We start from the raw sequence: 16,910 nt of genomic DNA, 5'->3' as shown, positions 1-16,910 counted from the left end.
AGCAAAATCAATATTCAGCAAGGGATCAGGACAAGCCACAGAAACCAACCTGTTCACTGGGAACACACAATTAACATACAGGCAAATAGCAACTGGCACCGCAAAAGGAGAAGAACTGAAAAGGGTATAAGGGGAAGCATTTAAAACAAAAGCCACAGCTGCAGAGTGTACAGAGAGGCATCTGGTGCAAAAAGCAAGCAGACAGAGAGAATAGGCAGCAGGAGCCATCTCAGTCCCAGACCATGATGGGATCAAGGCTGGTACCTACAGTAGAATGTGCAACACTCCCAGGTGCTCCCATGTGCCTGGTTTATAGAATTAGATCAAATTAGGCAACCAAAGCTATTTGAATTTCAAGTATTTCCACTTAGGGTCTGATTCAATTGTCTTGCAATTTAAGTACATGCCCATTCCGCTGTGTTGTGAAGTGGGCTACATCAAGGATCTGAATTATTGCACTGCTATCATAACAGTTTTGTTTTGTTTTTGATTTTTTTACTCCATACAGTCTGGACTCCACTATAATGTGGCTGTAAAGAGGAGAAATTCAGCCAGTTGATCATGCCATAATGATACAAAACCACAACCAAAAGAAGACAGACTAGATTTTGGCACAGGTATTTTCTCACTGTTAAGCTGCCAAGTTACCCATCCTTTTAATTTCTGCTTCTTGGCTGGAAGTCTGAAACATTTCTTCATTACATGAATTCAAATTTTAATTTCCCCCAATGAGTAAATGAGCCAAGGACTCAGTGAATCTACAATCTACCTTTTTTTTAAAAAAGTTCAGATAATTGTTGTACAAGAAAGAAGTTAATATTATTTAGCAGAAAATGGGGAGGGGAAGAAGAGAACAGGTAACCAATCTAGATGATACATGTTAAAATAAATTTGGCATTTTCTACTCAAGTTGAGAGATCCTTAATTAACAACTGTGCTGCCAAAAGAGGTGGGGCAAGGTTTGCCTTAATCCTGCCAGCATGTGACAGAGGTTATTTCATTCCTTTTTTCCCTGCACAAGATCATGACAACTAAAAACGGTGGTAAAAACAATTGTAACATCTCTGTTTCAAGACAAATTTAGTCCTCATCAAGATTTCTCAGTCCTGTGGCAAAGACTCTCAGCCTGAAAACAGCTAATGGGCTAGTGTTTGTGAAAATCTATATGCTATTCTGAAGTGAGATTTTTTTTTCCCTTTTAAATTGAGACTGTTCTTTGCAAAAGCAGTTAAATATTCATCAACATTTAGAGCACTCCCTCAGGACAGCAGGTATTTGAACTGAGGTTTGCGTGTCTAGTTCTACTGTTTTTTTTAAAGAGGAGACTTTACGGTTTGGGTTTCTTCCCAGCTCTAAACTCAGAATCTGCAACTTTCAAGCTCTTCACAAGACTGTGAACATGATATCACATGTTCATGAGCATAAACTTGAGTAAGGAAAAAAATCCGGTTCTGCCTCTACCAATTCACATAAATGTACACAAAGAACATTTGGTTATGACAACTATGTTATAGGCACACATTAAATATGTACAGCACAGAAGCTATGTTAACCTATTTTTAAAGCATTTTACATCTGTAACTAATACTTCAGAGGACTTAAACCTTCCTCCTTCACTACATATTTTACTAAATACATAATACTGCATCCCAGCAAATCAAACAGCAAACTAAACTTTTTTCCTGACCTCAAAGACCAATTTAAGGCCTAAAATAAAGATTATCACCATTAACTTTTTGGCATAAACTATCATCCACCATATGTCTTTGACAAAGGCACCACAGAAACAGATAGTGCAATGTTTTAATTTGTCTAAATAGTACTCTTTTTAACATCAAAACACTAACTCAAATGAAGTCCTGTACCAAAAGAAGCATTTTCTTTCATCGTATGTAATGCTATGTCTGTGTTTTGGCTATTTTCCCATGAAATCATAGTTGGGGAGAACAGAAGCACTTTGTTTTGGGGAGCTATTCACATATGTGAATACACATCTAAAGTTCTCAAGTCCCTTTTCCAAAGCCAGTATTACTGTATGACACCAAGTATATTTACACAAACAACATCCAGTCTTCTAATGTCTCTTAAAATGGGCTTTTATGTTTATTTTCTTACTGGAAAAAATCAGTATTACAGATCCTTTCCAAGATAAGGCAGTAAGGAAAAAGTACTTCAGACTCAATTTCACTAATGCATTCCTGTGACTTCCCATGTTTTATTTTAGCTGTCCTCATGTAAGAGGTTTTATATATCTAACATTTCCTCACACTTACCAGATCCTCTAAATCGATCGATAAAGAAAAGTGTCTAAAGATAGGGGGAAAGAAGTACTTCAATTTGGGGAAGCAAATTTTAGAAATAAAGTAGGAAACAGTCCTAACATTTAAAAATCTGCCCAACTGAAGGAAATGTGAAAAAGAAGGCAGGACACTTGTATTTCTACATAAATCTTTGTCCAGATGGTGAATAAACATACCTAATTTCAGTGTTGAGCAAGAGATCTGTTTACTGACACTTCTGTCTGAATATACAGGGAATCTCCTTGCTCACCAGTTAAAAAGCCAAAGTCACGCTGATACTCACCCATTGGCCAGTTGTCATACACATGTTTTGCAATATCTGCAGCAGAGTCATTCGGTGAAAACAGGAACTCTTTTGTTTTCCCGCTTACCAAGATGAGGCGCAAATTTATCTGGTAAAAAACCCCAGACATCAGTATTAGGAAAGTTTACAGAGACAACTTAAATTATTTAATTTTTACAATTACTAAAAACTGTTTTTGGTTTTGGAAGACTGATCCAAATTATTTGAGAAAACAATTTAACATATTAACATATGTTAAAAAGAGGGTCAAAGAGGTCAATAAAATATCGTTCACATACCCATAATCTAGGAAGATTAATTTCTAAGAGCTGGTATTTTTGATTATAAACACCAGAAGATTCTGTTAGTGATTGAATCAACTGTGCCAGTAAAAAATAGCTTTCAGTAAGGTAGAAACATACTCTAGCAATGACACATAAGCAACATAGCTCCTGAAGGAAGAGTAAAAATATAAATCTGAAAAATTAGAGAGAATTAAAATATCAAAATCTGCACCTGAATAACCTGTGAGCCTAAACAAAAGACCTAGAATGCTCCCTCCTGATTTCAGCCAGTGCCTCTCCTACAAAATGCCAGAGTTAGACAGCATCCTTCCTTGCTCCCAGCTGCCACAAAACTGCCTTCCTGAATCCCTCTGCCAGTCTTCTGAATCCAAAACTTTGTCCCACAACTGTCCTTCACCACAGAGTGAGGTCTACATGCAACACAATATAACATCACAGCATAATTTTTCTTTGATTAATTTCCTCCATATAACCACCAGCACCCTTCAGCCATCATTTTCCTCTCTTCTATTTGCAAACTACTGAATAGAATTTCTTTTTCATACAGCATTAAAATAACACATATAAAGAGCTCACTATGACATTATTTACAATGTAAAAGAGATTAATTTTTGGCTCCTCGAGCGACTGTTAGCAAGGTCACAAATACATTTGTGTAGCTAGCACTTAGCAATGCCCATGGCAAGCAGGAGTCTAACTGCTGTTGTATTTTGTCATACAAGCCCACATTTCACCAAGTTTCAGTGAGACCTTAGCAGACTAACTGCTTGGATATTTTTTTCCAAGTCACGCTCTCAAGCTGTGGCTCTCTCTTTAGGTAAGTTGCAACAAAGATTTCTTTGTTGGAATTCAGCAAACTGTTTTCTGCATCAAATATGAAGTGCAAAATTTACAGCAAAGTCCAGGTTTTCTGGACTTCTTGAAAAGAATCTCAGTGCATCACATCTTCTGAACATAAGAGCCCTGCCTCAGCTGCCTACTCTCCACTTATTTCTAAAGCTCTTTAGACAGAACATCTACTCCCTCCTGAATGCTTCGGCTTGGATTCATCCTACCTATCTTTAAGCACCTAATGGAGGTATCCAAATTACAATCTCTACCCATCCAGCATACTGTAAGGTCAATGAAAGAAATGACCCCTCCTAAAAGCAATTCAGTGTCTATTTCAAAGTGTAGCAAGTATAAAAAGAGTGAGCATAAAAGGCTAGGTTCTCCTCCCTGTCCTCCTACTAACAACCTTTGCAAAAATACAAGATCTCCCATTAGCCCAGGAAAGCAAATGATAGCTGTCTCTGAGAAAGCACCACAGCCACTCCAGGAGCATCACTGCATACCAGGAAATGACAAAAAATTTGAAAGAGAGAAACTGAGGTAATGCTGTTGAGTCAAAGACAATTCTTCATCAAATTCAGAATACATTTGGCTATACACAATAAAGTCTTGTCTTTGGAATTTCCACAATGATTAAGGAATTATGTTCAAATTTCACCAATATTTAGCAGAAAAAGCAGATCAATTTCTACTGTTCTTGTTTAGTCCAAAAACCTGACTACTGTGATGAAACTACAGCTTCAAAAATTTGGACTATGTTCAGGTGTTGTTTTGCTTATATTGTCTTTCAGTTTCAGTATTTTGACCCCCTTTACTGTCTCCACCTCTGTATGTACAGACAACACTCACATATACAGTTTCTTTAGCAGGACTACCCTAGATAAACTCTTCAGGCTTTCTCTGATGAGACATTTATTCCTCCTTTCATCCTAAGAGCCTGTCTCTGAACAATTTTTTCTATTTTCTCCTCAAACAAATGACAATTTCTGAAGCATACTACATGATGTCTAACCAGATGCTTGTAGAACACCACCAGTAATTTCCTCTGTCTACTGGAAACATCTGTCACTGTGTCCCAAGAGCACATATGCCTTCTTCATAACTGCACCATGCTGTTTGCTTGGTTACTTTGCACCCTTTTCTACTTTGATCCTTTCAATTATTCAGCCTCCAAGCTTTTATCTTGGCTGTATCACCCTAAAACACATTGCTACAAATTTCATCCCACCCTATTACTCCATACTCAGTGAGAAAGGAGGTGTAAAGAAGTATTCTGCATCAGAGAGATGTTTCAGCTTTCCTCCATGTCTGGGCACTGGACTTAAGAAATTCCCCAAAGTTCTCCTTCCTCTCTACATTACAACCACTTTTCAAAATTTATGTCATCAATGAATTCTAGCAGCAAGACATCTTTACACTTACCTTTGTCATTAAATGAATTAAGAAACATTAAAATTGATCTGACAGTTGTTTCATAATGAATTTAATAACAAGGACTCTCTGAGCTGTCTCCTCTGCTCTCAGCAAGGTCCTTTATATGAAGCTCACAGACACACAGTTTCTCTAATACTTTTTAATTTCTCCTCTTTAACCAACAGTTTGCAAAACAGCATCACATCAGTTACTAAGTACATATTCAGAGGACACCATAAAAATATGCATGTAGAAAGTAAGTTCTTTTCATCTGTTTGCTATGCTCCAGCTTTTGGAAGTGGGGTGTACTGCATTTGATTCCGCTCTCTATATACCTCATTATTTTAAATAATTTTTTAAGCATTAATGCACCTTTTTAAAATACCAACATAATACCAAAAATTTAGGAAGTTCAGACCACATCACAAAATGTTACTTGTCCTTGGAATGGGCTGCCTGTTTAAAAGAACAAACAAACCAACCCCCAATTTTCAGCACCAGTCTCTACCTTAACTTCTTCACCAGCAGCCCTTTTACCTCTCACTCCAATTGCCCATATTGACTTCCTATACTCTAACTGGCTCATGAGACACCCCCCATTAGCTTGCTCCCTCTGGCTAAGCAGTTCCCAAACTCTGAATTTACATCATTTATCAAAGGATTTCTTTTGTTTCAACTGTGTGTAGTTTAGCTGCGGTGGGGGTTACCTGTTTTGAAGACACTTTCCTAGGCAGTAGACATAACACCAAACCATCAACTCCCTAGAACTATCTAGTTTGTATCCTACAAGGAGATGACTAAAAAACCCCCAAAAGATTAGTCTTGCTCAGCACTTAAAAGTACGATTATGACACTGCATTAACATCGAAGTGAAGTTCTTTTTCTTCTTCTACCACAACATTAGGGAGACATATTTCTTTTTACTCTTACTACTGAGTTTTGAGATCACCAGGCACACTAAAGTGAATACAGAAAGAGATGAGTATCACTAAAAAATAACAAAAGCTAACTTGGCTTCCCTGAAAATTTGATTAACTTATACCTCTGTAGTTAATATACACCTTAAAATCAATATAAGCAACATGGTGGGGAGGGGGGGGGGTGGTGGGAAAGAGTGAAAAATGTTAGATCCTTTTTTCCCTTTTCCCTCTACAATAAGGTAGGAACCTTATCCCAGTGGATAAGGTTCTTGATGCTTAAGAGCATTTCTTATAGTCTTATGATGAAACATAAAAGCCACACTGAGATAATAACTTTACAGGGTATATTACAAAATATGTGTAAAACACAGGATAAAGGATAAATACTTTCATTTAATAAAAACCATCACATACCAGCAGAAGCCCAAAATGAATTTTTAAGTCAGTCAAATAGATGTTACATGAAGTGCAAAGATATAGCTGTTCTAATGAAAGGTTTGAGTATTTTCTTATTTATAGAGCAGCATGCCAATGACACATTTAGTTTGCATGTTTCTTTCTCTCTCTCTCTCTATATATATGTTTCTTAATCTTGGCTTGAAGGAATCTTAGTCTTGAGTTGCATATCACACTACCCCAAAGGGTTTGAATCAAATAATCCCAAAACTTACCTCTAAATTTAAAATCCAATCTCACTTCCCTCAAGAATATTGGTAAATTTAACAACTTGCAACTGCTGTACTACTTAATCTTGCAAATAAACTATAAGGGATCTGAAAAAAAAAAAAAAAAATTCTGGCAAAATTCCAGAAACCTCAGAACTACAAGAAAGATAAAAGAGAGGACCGTATGTGTATACATTATTACTCAAAGTGAAGAAAAACGTCTTGGTTAGGTAGAGGAATTTTAACACAAAAGCTTCAAAATTTTATTTTTAACTTAAGAAAGGATTCTTAGCAATCTTAGCTATCCTATTTCCTACCTTAAAAGCTGCCAAGGAGGTTGTGTCTGTATTTCTCATATGCTTAAAGCCCCTCCACCTATTCTTGTCAAGTGTCTTGGCTGCAAAACATTTGCATCTCTCATGGCCCTGACAAGTTTGCTCTTCAACTGGGAATGTTACACGAACTATCCCGATTATGTTTTGTTTTTTTTGATAGGGATCATAGCCTCACACTTTTACACTGTATCACCAAGTGCAACATTACTGCTGAAAGCAGTCAAGGGCAGTCAAGTTATCAGAAGAAGGATTAAATACAATTTGCAGACTACATCCCCTCTGCACTCTTATGTAATAGCACATTCTGTTTGTGATCTCGAGCATGCAAACCTCACCCTCTCCCCCCAACCCCAATCTCATAATCACAGCTCCAGTAACTACTCCATCAGTTGCATTGCATAAAATTTTCAGTATAGATTAGATTCTGCAAACTACAACAAGTCCCACCAAACAGAAAACCACCCAAAAATAAAATTATATGAAAGGATTATAATAACAAGTATGACTAAAATTTTTTGAAGAGAAATTTGGATCACATATGTGCTGACATAGAGTAAGTTATGTTTTCTTTGTTCTAGGCATCTGCAAAGTTTGTTCATTCTTTAAGGCAAACCTACAAAATGTCTTAGTGCCACAGTGCTTCTAATTTCACAGCTAATGTTAAATAAATGGGAAATCACTTTAACACTAATAAACATTGTGTAGGTTGGAAAACTCATTTCTTAATGTTTGACTTCTCATCTATTCAGTTAAACAAGCTAGTTGGTTATCAATTTTATGCTCCAGTAGCAGCTTAAGATTGCTCCCCAACTTACAATTAAAATGCAGAGAAGTCTCTCATCACCACATCATATGCAGCCCCAAGTTTAAACTAACTGCTTTTCTTTAGCTGTTTTAAGATTGAAATACGTACACTGAACAATTTTCTCCTCAACATCCAATATACTTACTGTCTTGTTCGAGTTCATTATTGTAAGTTCTCTAAAGACACTTTAAGGTTTCCTAATGGTTCTAGGCAAAAGAGAAATGTCCCAGCCCCATTTTAGTGACTGAATTCCACCAGATTTACATACAAGGTTGAACCAAGCCCAAATAACAGATTAAGTATCACAGCAGCATCACACAAGCCAAGTCAACAAGGACCTGCAGGTTCTGGACACCAGGTCACTCGTGGAATGCATCCACCTGAATATAATTAAGAACTTCATGTACTTTTTACATGTACTAGAAGTCTGTTGTAGAACCTGAGCTGTTTCACAGAGTGCTTTCCTCTCATTCCCAGCTTAAATTTATTCTTGAATAAGATACACTCACCGATGCTATAGCCAAAAAAAAAAAAAAACACCTGGGATTTTGATGGCTTTCTTCTGCTTCTTTAGACAAGGATACACTTAGCTAAAATTAAGAAGCAAAGGTTCTCCTTGTTAAAAGGTTGGCCCTTGGTGGGAACACTGTCTTCAGAATGCTGAAGCACATCAATAGAGATTAAGGTGACTGGGCTTGGTAGACCTGGAGGGGACCTATTAGCAGCCTTCCCATGCCTAAATTACCACATGACCTGTTTACTGAGGTCCAAGACAAAAGACCAACAGACAATGGTCACAAATGGAAACAAGAGACTCTGAACTGCAATCAGGTAAAAGGTTTTCACCCTGAAGATCTCAAAACAGTGGTTACTCAGAGATGCTCTGGAAGCTCTGGCCTCGTGGATTTTCAAGGTCCAACCAACAAAGCCCCAAGCAATTTGGTCTGAATTCAGCGCTGAGTCTGCTTCCAGCAGGAGCTTGGGCTAGAAAATTGCTCAAGGTCCTTTCCAAAGTGAACAATTCCACAATCTACTTTAATCCCTATCCATATCTTTAGTTTTGTTTAAACTTTCTTAAGTACACATAATTAGAATGATACATAGTATTTCAGGAATTTGTAAAATTATACTAGAACCTCCTTAAACCAACTGCAACAGCCTCTCCATTTTCAATTACAAACATCATAACTGTCTTATATTTGTAATGCAGTAATTTCACAATGCTCTTCTCCAGCTCAGTTGTTTCTATTGACAAACTTTCAAGCTTGCATTTCAAAATACAGCTTTTAACCACCCATATTGTACAGGATATTTTTACTGTAATTCAACTAATTCTGTTCCTATTAATTCAGTCTTTGAGATAATCCCATCTCCACACAACACCACAATAATCTATACTATTCATCATCAACAAGTTTCATCAGCATACTGATTTTCCTTGTCCTAGAGGCATAAACAAAAACAATACAAAGACAGCTGACTCCAAAATTATCTTGAAGGAATTCTGCTAAGCATAACTGACAGCCTGACACATCCTGAACACTCCACCTAAGTCACACATTCAATCAAACCCTACCTTCCCCAGCTGATCCCCTGCTACGCAACATCAACTACTCACTGAAGTCTAAGCAGATTACACCTCTGCTGCATTTCCCTCATGTGGAAAACACTCTCCTTTACAGAGAAAATTGGCCGATGAATCTGTCATGATCTAATTTGGATAAATAGAAATCATTAATAATAGAAATAAATTTATTCTATTATTTCTTCTCTGCCCCTACTCAGCATCCTTCCCGAGACGGTTACTCATCTGTCAAGTTCAAAGTCTCTCCTCACTTCTTTTCACTAAACTAGCATGCAGATATTTTATAACTTAATTTCTTCAACCTCAAGAAACACCAAGCATGCAAATTCCTCAGATACAGTCTGTTGCTGTGGGACACGTGAAAGCACCACGCGGACTACCTGCTGCTTGCAAAGTAAAAAAGAAACGTTTATTATCTAACTCTGTCTTTTATACCTTCCCAAGGGTGACATTGGATTGGAGAGTGAACGGTCCACCTCTCCAAAGACATTGGACAAACCACCAGTACATTAAGTGCTTTCCACCCCCATAAAAAAATGTAAACAATACGTTGTTTACAAAAATTATGTAAGAAAGTTTTCCAAAAGAATGTAAACTCAGAAAGCTTTAGGAAGTCTTAAAAATCAGGGTAACAACAGTCCTTATTACTAATACATTACATTTAGTTTAATCAGTATCAGCCTCCTTGAAATCCAAAACCTTTACGTATACTCCTGCTTTGTTTATTCTTCTATTTGATTTTAACTCCTCATGATCATTGAAACAAAGTAATTTCCCCAAGCAGCCTTCTGAAAACTTCCAGAACTTTCTGGGAATTTGAGATACATCTAGAATAATAATATTAGCTCCTACTCCGCCAAGGGACTAGCTGGTAGAGGGACTGAGGTGCCCAAGGTAAGAAAGTAAGGGAGCAAAAGTATAAATTTGTAGCCCAACTGTGCAAGCACTTTCAATAAGAGAGAAGAGATCTTTCATTCTGAACTCTTCTTCAAGAGTCAGTTGATAAAATAAATTACAGCTCAAATGAATCAACCTTCTAGATACTTATTTTCACCAGATACTTTATAGGAAATACAGGTAACTTAACCAAACTTCTTCAATTGAACACCTAAAATTTATACTTGGCAACCCTCAGAATCCCTGTATTTAGCTTTGCTCTACCTCTACAGCACCTTGCAGTACATGCAATAAATTTACTTTGTATCATGAATAAAAGATTGACACAGAAAATGAGAAGAAACATAAATTGTCCAAGTGAATGAACACAGCTCTGAAGATCCATTGCCAGCCACATCACTTGTTCAAACTACTTGTGAAAGTAGGGCAATCCCAACATGACACCAGGTAAATGTGACAGCATATTGCGTCACTCTATTCAGGGCTAAGGTGAACTTCAAACCAGTTCCAATGACACATTCACCTTTAGATTACTACAAAGTGAGACGAATATGGTTTTATGTGCAACTGCTTTCTCAAACAAGGAATGGCTAAGGCAGCTTTGCACTGCTAAAAATTTAGTTAGCAAATTCCAGAAACTTGAAGTGAAAATAAAGAGAAAACCAAAATAGAACATAAACAAATTTTATTTAAAGGGGGGGAAAAGCAAAATCCTATATGCATTTAACTCGGTAACTATGATAGAACAAGCTGTTTCTATGGAAACCATGACACCCTTGAACTTAAAATCCTAGTGCTTGGTTTCACTTCATCCATTTCCTCACTTCAGTTCAAATAACACATGAACAATGGCAATATCTTCCAATGAGTTCCAGGGTTATGTTTTCAGAAGAAATATCTAGGGAACACTGTTCCTCAAAATAAATTAATATAGCCACCGTGACAAATAACCAGCAAAATACAATGGATTTCAGTCAAGTTTACATATTATTTCCTTTACTACCCTGACTATTTGCATTCCTGGAACAATTCTGGGTTGGTTTGGCTTTTTGGGGTTTTGTGGAGAGGGATGAGGTAAACACAACACACTAATGTGTCTGCTGGAGCTAATTAAGAACTAAGAATTTTCACTGAAAATCAACTTTAACGGAGGACTTTAAAACCAGAAGAATAGCTTTTTTTTATAATATACTGGTTCTATTAGCAAAAGATTGTTTCATTATTTAATTAAATAAGACTAACACAGAATAATTTGTCTCACAGCAGTAAAAGCAAACTGAGGCACTACTTTACCTGAAATAAGGCAAGTGATCAAGTATCTGGTCTTCTCAGCTCAAGTGGAATTTTGGCTACTGTATCCACGTACATACTTTAGTCATAAACTGTCTCCTGCTGCTCCCCAGGAGAATTCACTCTGACAGAGAAGACTCAAAGATCTACTCTGATTACTCATTAGCCATAGTCAGGGCAGTTTCACCCTGCACATGTTATAATTGTCTTAGTCCATCGTGATCCTAATGTGCAAATTACGAGACACAGACCTTTAACTTGTCCTTAACACATGTCAGAAGACCAGGAAACTTAATATAAATAGGTAGTAAAAAATGCTGAAAGTAAGTCATGTGGCATTCAAGTTTGCTATTTTCAAAGTTCATCCTTTCAACACAGTGTTGGAATAAGTGTACTTTCACTGAGGAACAAAATGACTAAAACACGAAACAGAGAAATTGATATACTCAGATTAACATGAAATTCTGGTAGAGACCATTTTAGCCATGGGTATACCACACTGAGCCAGTCCATTCCAAACACAAGAGCGGAAACAGAAGTAAAATTGCATCCAACGTCAATGGCCACAAGGGAAGTTCATGCTTGCAGGCTGAACCAGTTAGCTCTGGTCAGCATGGCCACAGTGAGGTGGTTTGGTAACTACAATGGTTTACAGCTCCTGTTCTCAGGAGGGACCTGTAAAACAGAAACCAGGCCACCCTGCTGTGACATATCCTGGGGTCCCTGGCCTCTAGTACATGGAGTTAGTGCTGAAGCTGCAACACAGGCGTTCAAACGCCTTCTTCAGAACTTACATATAATAACAACAGAGAAGAGCATTCCAGGGCTTCTTTCTGAAGTGGGAAAGAGTGTGAGTAGGAGAGAGAGAGAGAGAGAGAGAGAGAGAGAAGGTGTCTGTTTCTATATTTTCAATCTCTGTCTCCCTAAAAATATCTTTTAATGACACACATCCCAGTGTTTGACTCCAGAATTTAAAAGTGAAATCAGCATGTACCATTTGTGTTACCATTCTGCCGTCTCTTCTCAAGAACTGCCCTGGATAAGCCAAACACCTTGTTTTTGATCCTCTCCTATTAAGCTGATATTTGAAGCTTAGGAGTCCACCCCACAAATATTATTAATTATAATTCTAGTCACTTAAGTTTGGATTTAATTCTGATATAACTCAATAATTGTTCTATTGTGTAGAGAGAATATTTATGTATTATTTTAAAATATTACTTAGGATAGTTCAGTAGCACCTTTTAAAAGACCAATGCAAAACCACCAAGTCTGTGAACACTGATGTTGTGCAATGTCTAACACCTCCAGTATGAAAGGCAACACTACCACTGCTAACAAAGGAGAACATACAATTCCATGGAACCAGTTCCATACATAGCTACTTTTTCCAAGTGCAAGTGACAGATACTCTCTATTCCTTCATAATCCCCAATCAATATTTTTTTCTTACCTTTAACCAACTTTGTAGGGCTCCATTTGATTTACCTACCTTCATGTACCTAGAAGATTACCTAGACTAAGAGATACTAGAATTTTACAACCCACATAGGTCATACCATAGACAAAAGTCAAAGTAGTCTTCCACTCATAGCCTGGCTAAAAATAAACATCAGTTTCAATTTTACCAAAACCAAAGCTCTTAGGGGAAAAAAAAAATGAACACAAAGAATACATTAAAAATACATGGAAAAGATGGACAATTCAAGGGAGCTGCTATTTACTGGAGCAATTAAAATAAATATAATTGCAAGCAGCATATATTCATGGATATCCTCTAGTTCCACATCCTGATTTTCAAGAGAAAAGTTTGGGGCTTTTTTTAATGTTTTCTGTTTGTTTTTAAATGACGTTTTAGAACATGATTTTTTCATATTAAGTTACCTAAACATAATAAAGATGCATTGGGCTTTCTGCATTTCTGAGCTAGACTTTATTGCAGAAGTCCAACTGTTCCTCCCTTTGCTTCCCCTTTCTACCATGTGAAGCAGGAACACCAACTAAGGATCACTTCAGTGTGCATATTCAGGCATATGAACATATACATAAAGAGACACAAGTAACTAGCCAATTCAGAAAATCCCTTGGCAAATCTTTAAATAAGGAAAAAAAAAACCATTTCTTTAAAAAGAAAAAAAAAATCCAAATGTAAAGCAAACATGCAAACACACAAAAAACACATACAAACCCACAAAAAAAAAAAAAATCACCCCACTGTCCTGGAAAGGGAGGTCTACTCCTTACAGATGAAAGTATAAAGATTCATGAGATCTTACTCATTAAAATTACAGCATGAGATATACTTTTCCTCAGAAACAAATTGATCTCCAACGCAAAGACTATATTTAAAATGTGCTACTCTTCAGGCCCCCAAAAAGGGGCAATGATAAACAAGTACAAAAATAGCCTGATTTGGAGCAGAAGAAAAAATCATACAAGAGCAAGGAAACAACCTAACCCTCTGAATCCAATTATATCTTCTCTTTTCTCTTGAAATAAGTGTTGCATTATATGTTATTTAATACAGTTTACTGTGCAATACATAAAACATCACACTGTGACTAAGTAGGAGATTATAGCTAAAAAAAAATACTATTTGCCATTTCAACTAAACACACCTTAAAAACTCCTAGGAAAAAAAAGTCACTCCATAAGGATAAAATAAAGAGTGACATAGTTCTATGGAAGTCCCCTCATATAAACTCTGAGCTATCAATAAGTACATTGCATGAAAAAAAATAAGAAACTTCCCTAGGATTTTTCAGGACCTAGATCCCAATGGAAATACTATCAATAGGAGGTTAAATTTGCAGCTTCTCACTTCACAGTCATATTGGGCCTCTGCTGACAGGCCCTTTAACTTGGTCAGCACCAAAGTATGAAATTTTTCAGGCCTTGAGAGTGTGTGTCAAAAACAAAAAAAAAACCAAAAAACAAAAAACCCCAAAAAAACCCCCCCCCAAAAAAAAACCTTAAAAATCTCTTAAAACATCAAAAAGGCAAAGAATTGCACCTTGAATTAGAGATATATTTCAGATCACTTGGGTGGGCATACTATAAAATTAAATTTTTATTAATAGCTACAAATTCCTAGGTTCTCTGGGCTTACTGTGTATCATGGCAGTGAGCCAAAGTTTTGCCATTCCAAAGCACTATATAAATGACTGAGCTGTGATAATTAAAGGCAAGACACAGGACATTACATATTTTTGTCTCTGATTCAAAATATAGTTAATATTTTAATCAAAACAGATGTTTCAATAACCAGGGAGCTCCTTTACTCTAGCAAAACCAAGCAACTCCAGTATGAATGAGAACACAACCTTTTCAAATTGTTTTCCTTTTAAAATAGCCCAGAGAAAACACTGAATTAAGTGATAAAAATCAAGGATTTTGATGCTGTTGCCAATTTATTCAGAATACAACTCTTCATGAGCAAATAGCTTGACTTTGACCTCTGCCTGTACTTCTCAGAATATAATAATGAATACACTTTTTTCCTTTTTTTTTTTTTCTTTCTTCAGTGAGTTACCCTTAATATTCAACAAAAATTTAACCCATGTTTATAGAAAGCTTACATGTTTTTCTTCTATTTATACATTATGACACTAATGCATCCCCAAGCTAAGTTTGCTGAAGTCAACTGACTGAATTAATGGAATGACATCATAAATAAGGTCTGATGCAATTATTTACTGTGCTCTGCATTCACTGCTGAACACTAAAAGGCACAGCTTATTCCCCTCTGAAGCCAGTCAAGTGCTTGTGTTGTTCCAACCAGCTTCAGTCTAAGAGTAACTCTTATCCTGTTTCCATCATGAAGAGCACTAGTACATCCAGACTGCCTATTAATGACTAAAAGAGTTAAAGCTGCCCTTTCATTTTGGTCTCCTCCTTTTCCAGAATTGTTAGGACTTCTGTACAGCCAGAAACATACAATATATCAGCTGTTAACTTAACACTCAACTTCCTTGGATGATCTAGTTTCTGATGCAGTATCCCTTTATGACTACCCTGTGGCTTTGTGATATACTTGCCACCACAGTGTGTCTGCATGGGAAGGTACCTGAACTTTTTTCATCCACATAAGAATTTTCTTCAAAGAAAAACATATTTTAGTGAAGATGGAAAAAAAATCATTTATAAGAAAAGCTTTTTAGAGCTTTCTTCCATCTTCATTTGTCTTACTTGCCCAGAGTCTACACAAAAAGCATCAAATTACATAAAAATGCTTTGTTCTAGCCCTTCAGAAAAATCAATCTTCACACATATAGCACAAATTTAAGACCCAATTGATATTCAGGCATTTTCTAAGCATAAATATGCTCTTGGTCTAGGAGCTCACTAAATCCTTACCATGAGGAAAGAACAGTGATGCCTTCTTGAATGCAATACAGTCTTTTAATCAGTAGTGATTATAAGCAACACCAGTCATGGCTCTCAGTTCTTACTGCATCAACAACTACATTATAACAAGCCATCTGCTCTGTGTCAAAGCAGTGAGTAAGGTTGGCTTCTGTGAATCTGGGGCAACATGTGTTCTAGCTTGCATCTTAATTATGCTTTACAAAACACTATGTATGGACAACCACAGAGGTATGTCACCGACAGCTCCCCAAGTAGCTATGATTCTTACCCTTAAAGCAAAAATCAATTAGTATTACTTCCCTGAACCAATTTGTTTGAATATATATATAAAAACAACAGCAGAATACATAATTTAACAGGCTTTTCTTCTCATACATTGTGATTTTTGCTAAAATAAAATAATTTTAGACCTAAGTCATATTCCAAAATTCTAAATTTGCCTGTTCTCATGTTTTTGCACATGGTGAATACAGCTAGTACACTGTACTCACCACCTCTACATGTCCAAGTTTTCAAAGACCTGGAGATGACCTGAATCTCTCTCCACTTTTGCTTCTTGTGTACTCAGACTGTTAACTTTTTTAGGATAGTTATCTGTTATGCCTGACATATAAATTATTTCCAGGCTACAAGACAGATGCTGATTTAAAATTAAGAGTGTTTTATTAATAGTTCTACAAATACTATAATGTGTTTCAAAGACCCTCTAAGCCTCTATTTTCATTAAGAAAAAGACCTGACAGTCTAGAGTGATAGTATCAATCGACTCAGTTATGAAAAATGTCACTGGCACCAGTGGTTATAACTAGCTACAGTTAGAGAAGAATGATTCCCTAGACAGTTACTAAACTTTTGTATTTATCTCAACTAAAACATTACTTTGATGTTATAAGAAACAGAACAACCTCTTGCA

General features: G+C 36.5%; 1 protein-coding gene across 1 annotated transcript in view; it reads right to left on the bottom strand.

The window, feature by feature from the left end:
* UBL3 (ubiquitin like 3) overlaps nt 1–16,910 on the bottom strand; it is a 55,696-nt gene that overhangs the window by 7,490 nt on the left and 31,296 nt on the right. The window contains exon 2 of the mRNA XM_021541967.3: nt 2,584–2,692. Coding sequence (XP_021397642.1) covers nt 2,584–2,692 — 109 coding nt within the window. The remainder of the gene's footprint in view (nt 1–2,583; nt 2,693–16,910) is intronic.

Source organism: Lonchura striata, chromosome 2, assembly GCF_046129695.1.
Source record: "Lonchura striata isolate bLonStr1 chromosome 2, bLonStr1.mat, whole genome shotgun sequence".
Classification (NCBI taxonomy): Eukaryota; Metazoa; Chordata; class Aves; order Passeriformes; family Estrildidae; genus Lonchura; species Lonchura striata.
The sequence above is the reverse complement of the archived record's forward strand: the minus strand, read 5'-3'. Positions and strand labels throughout refer to the sequence as shown.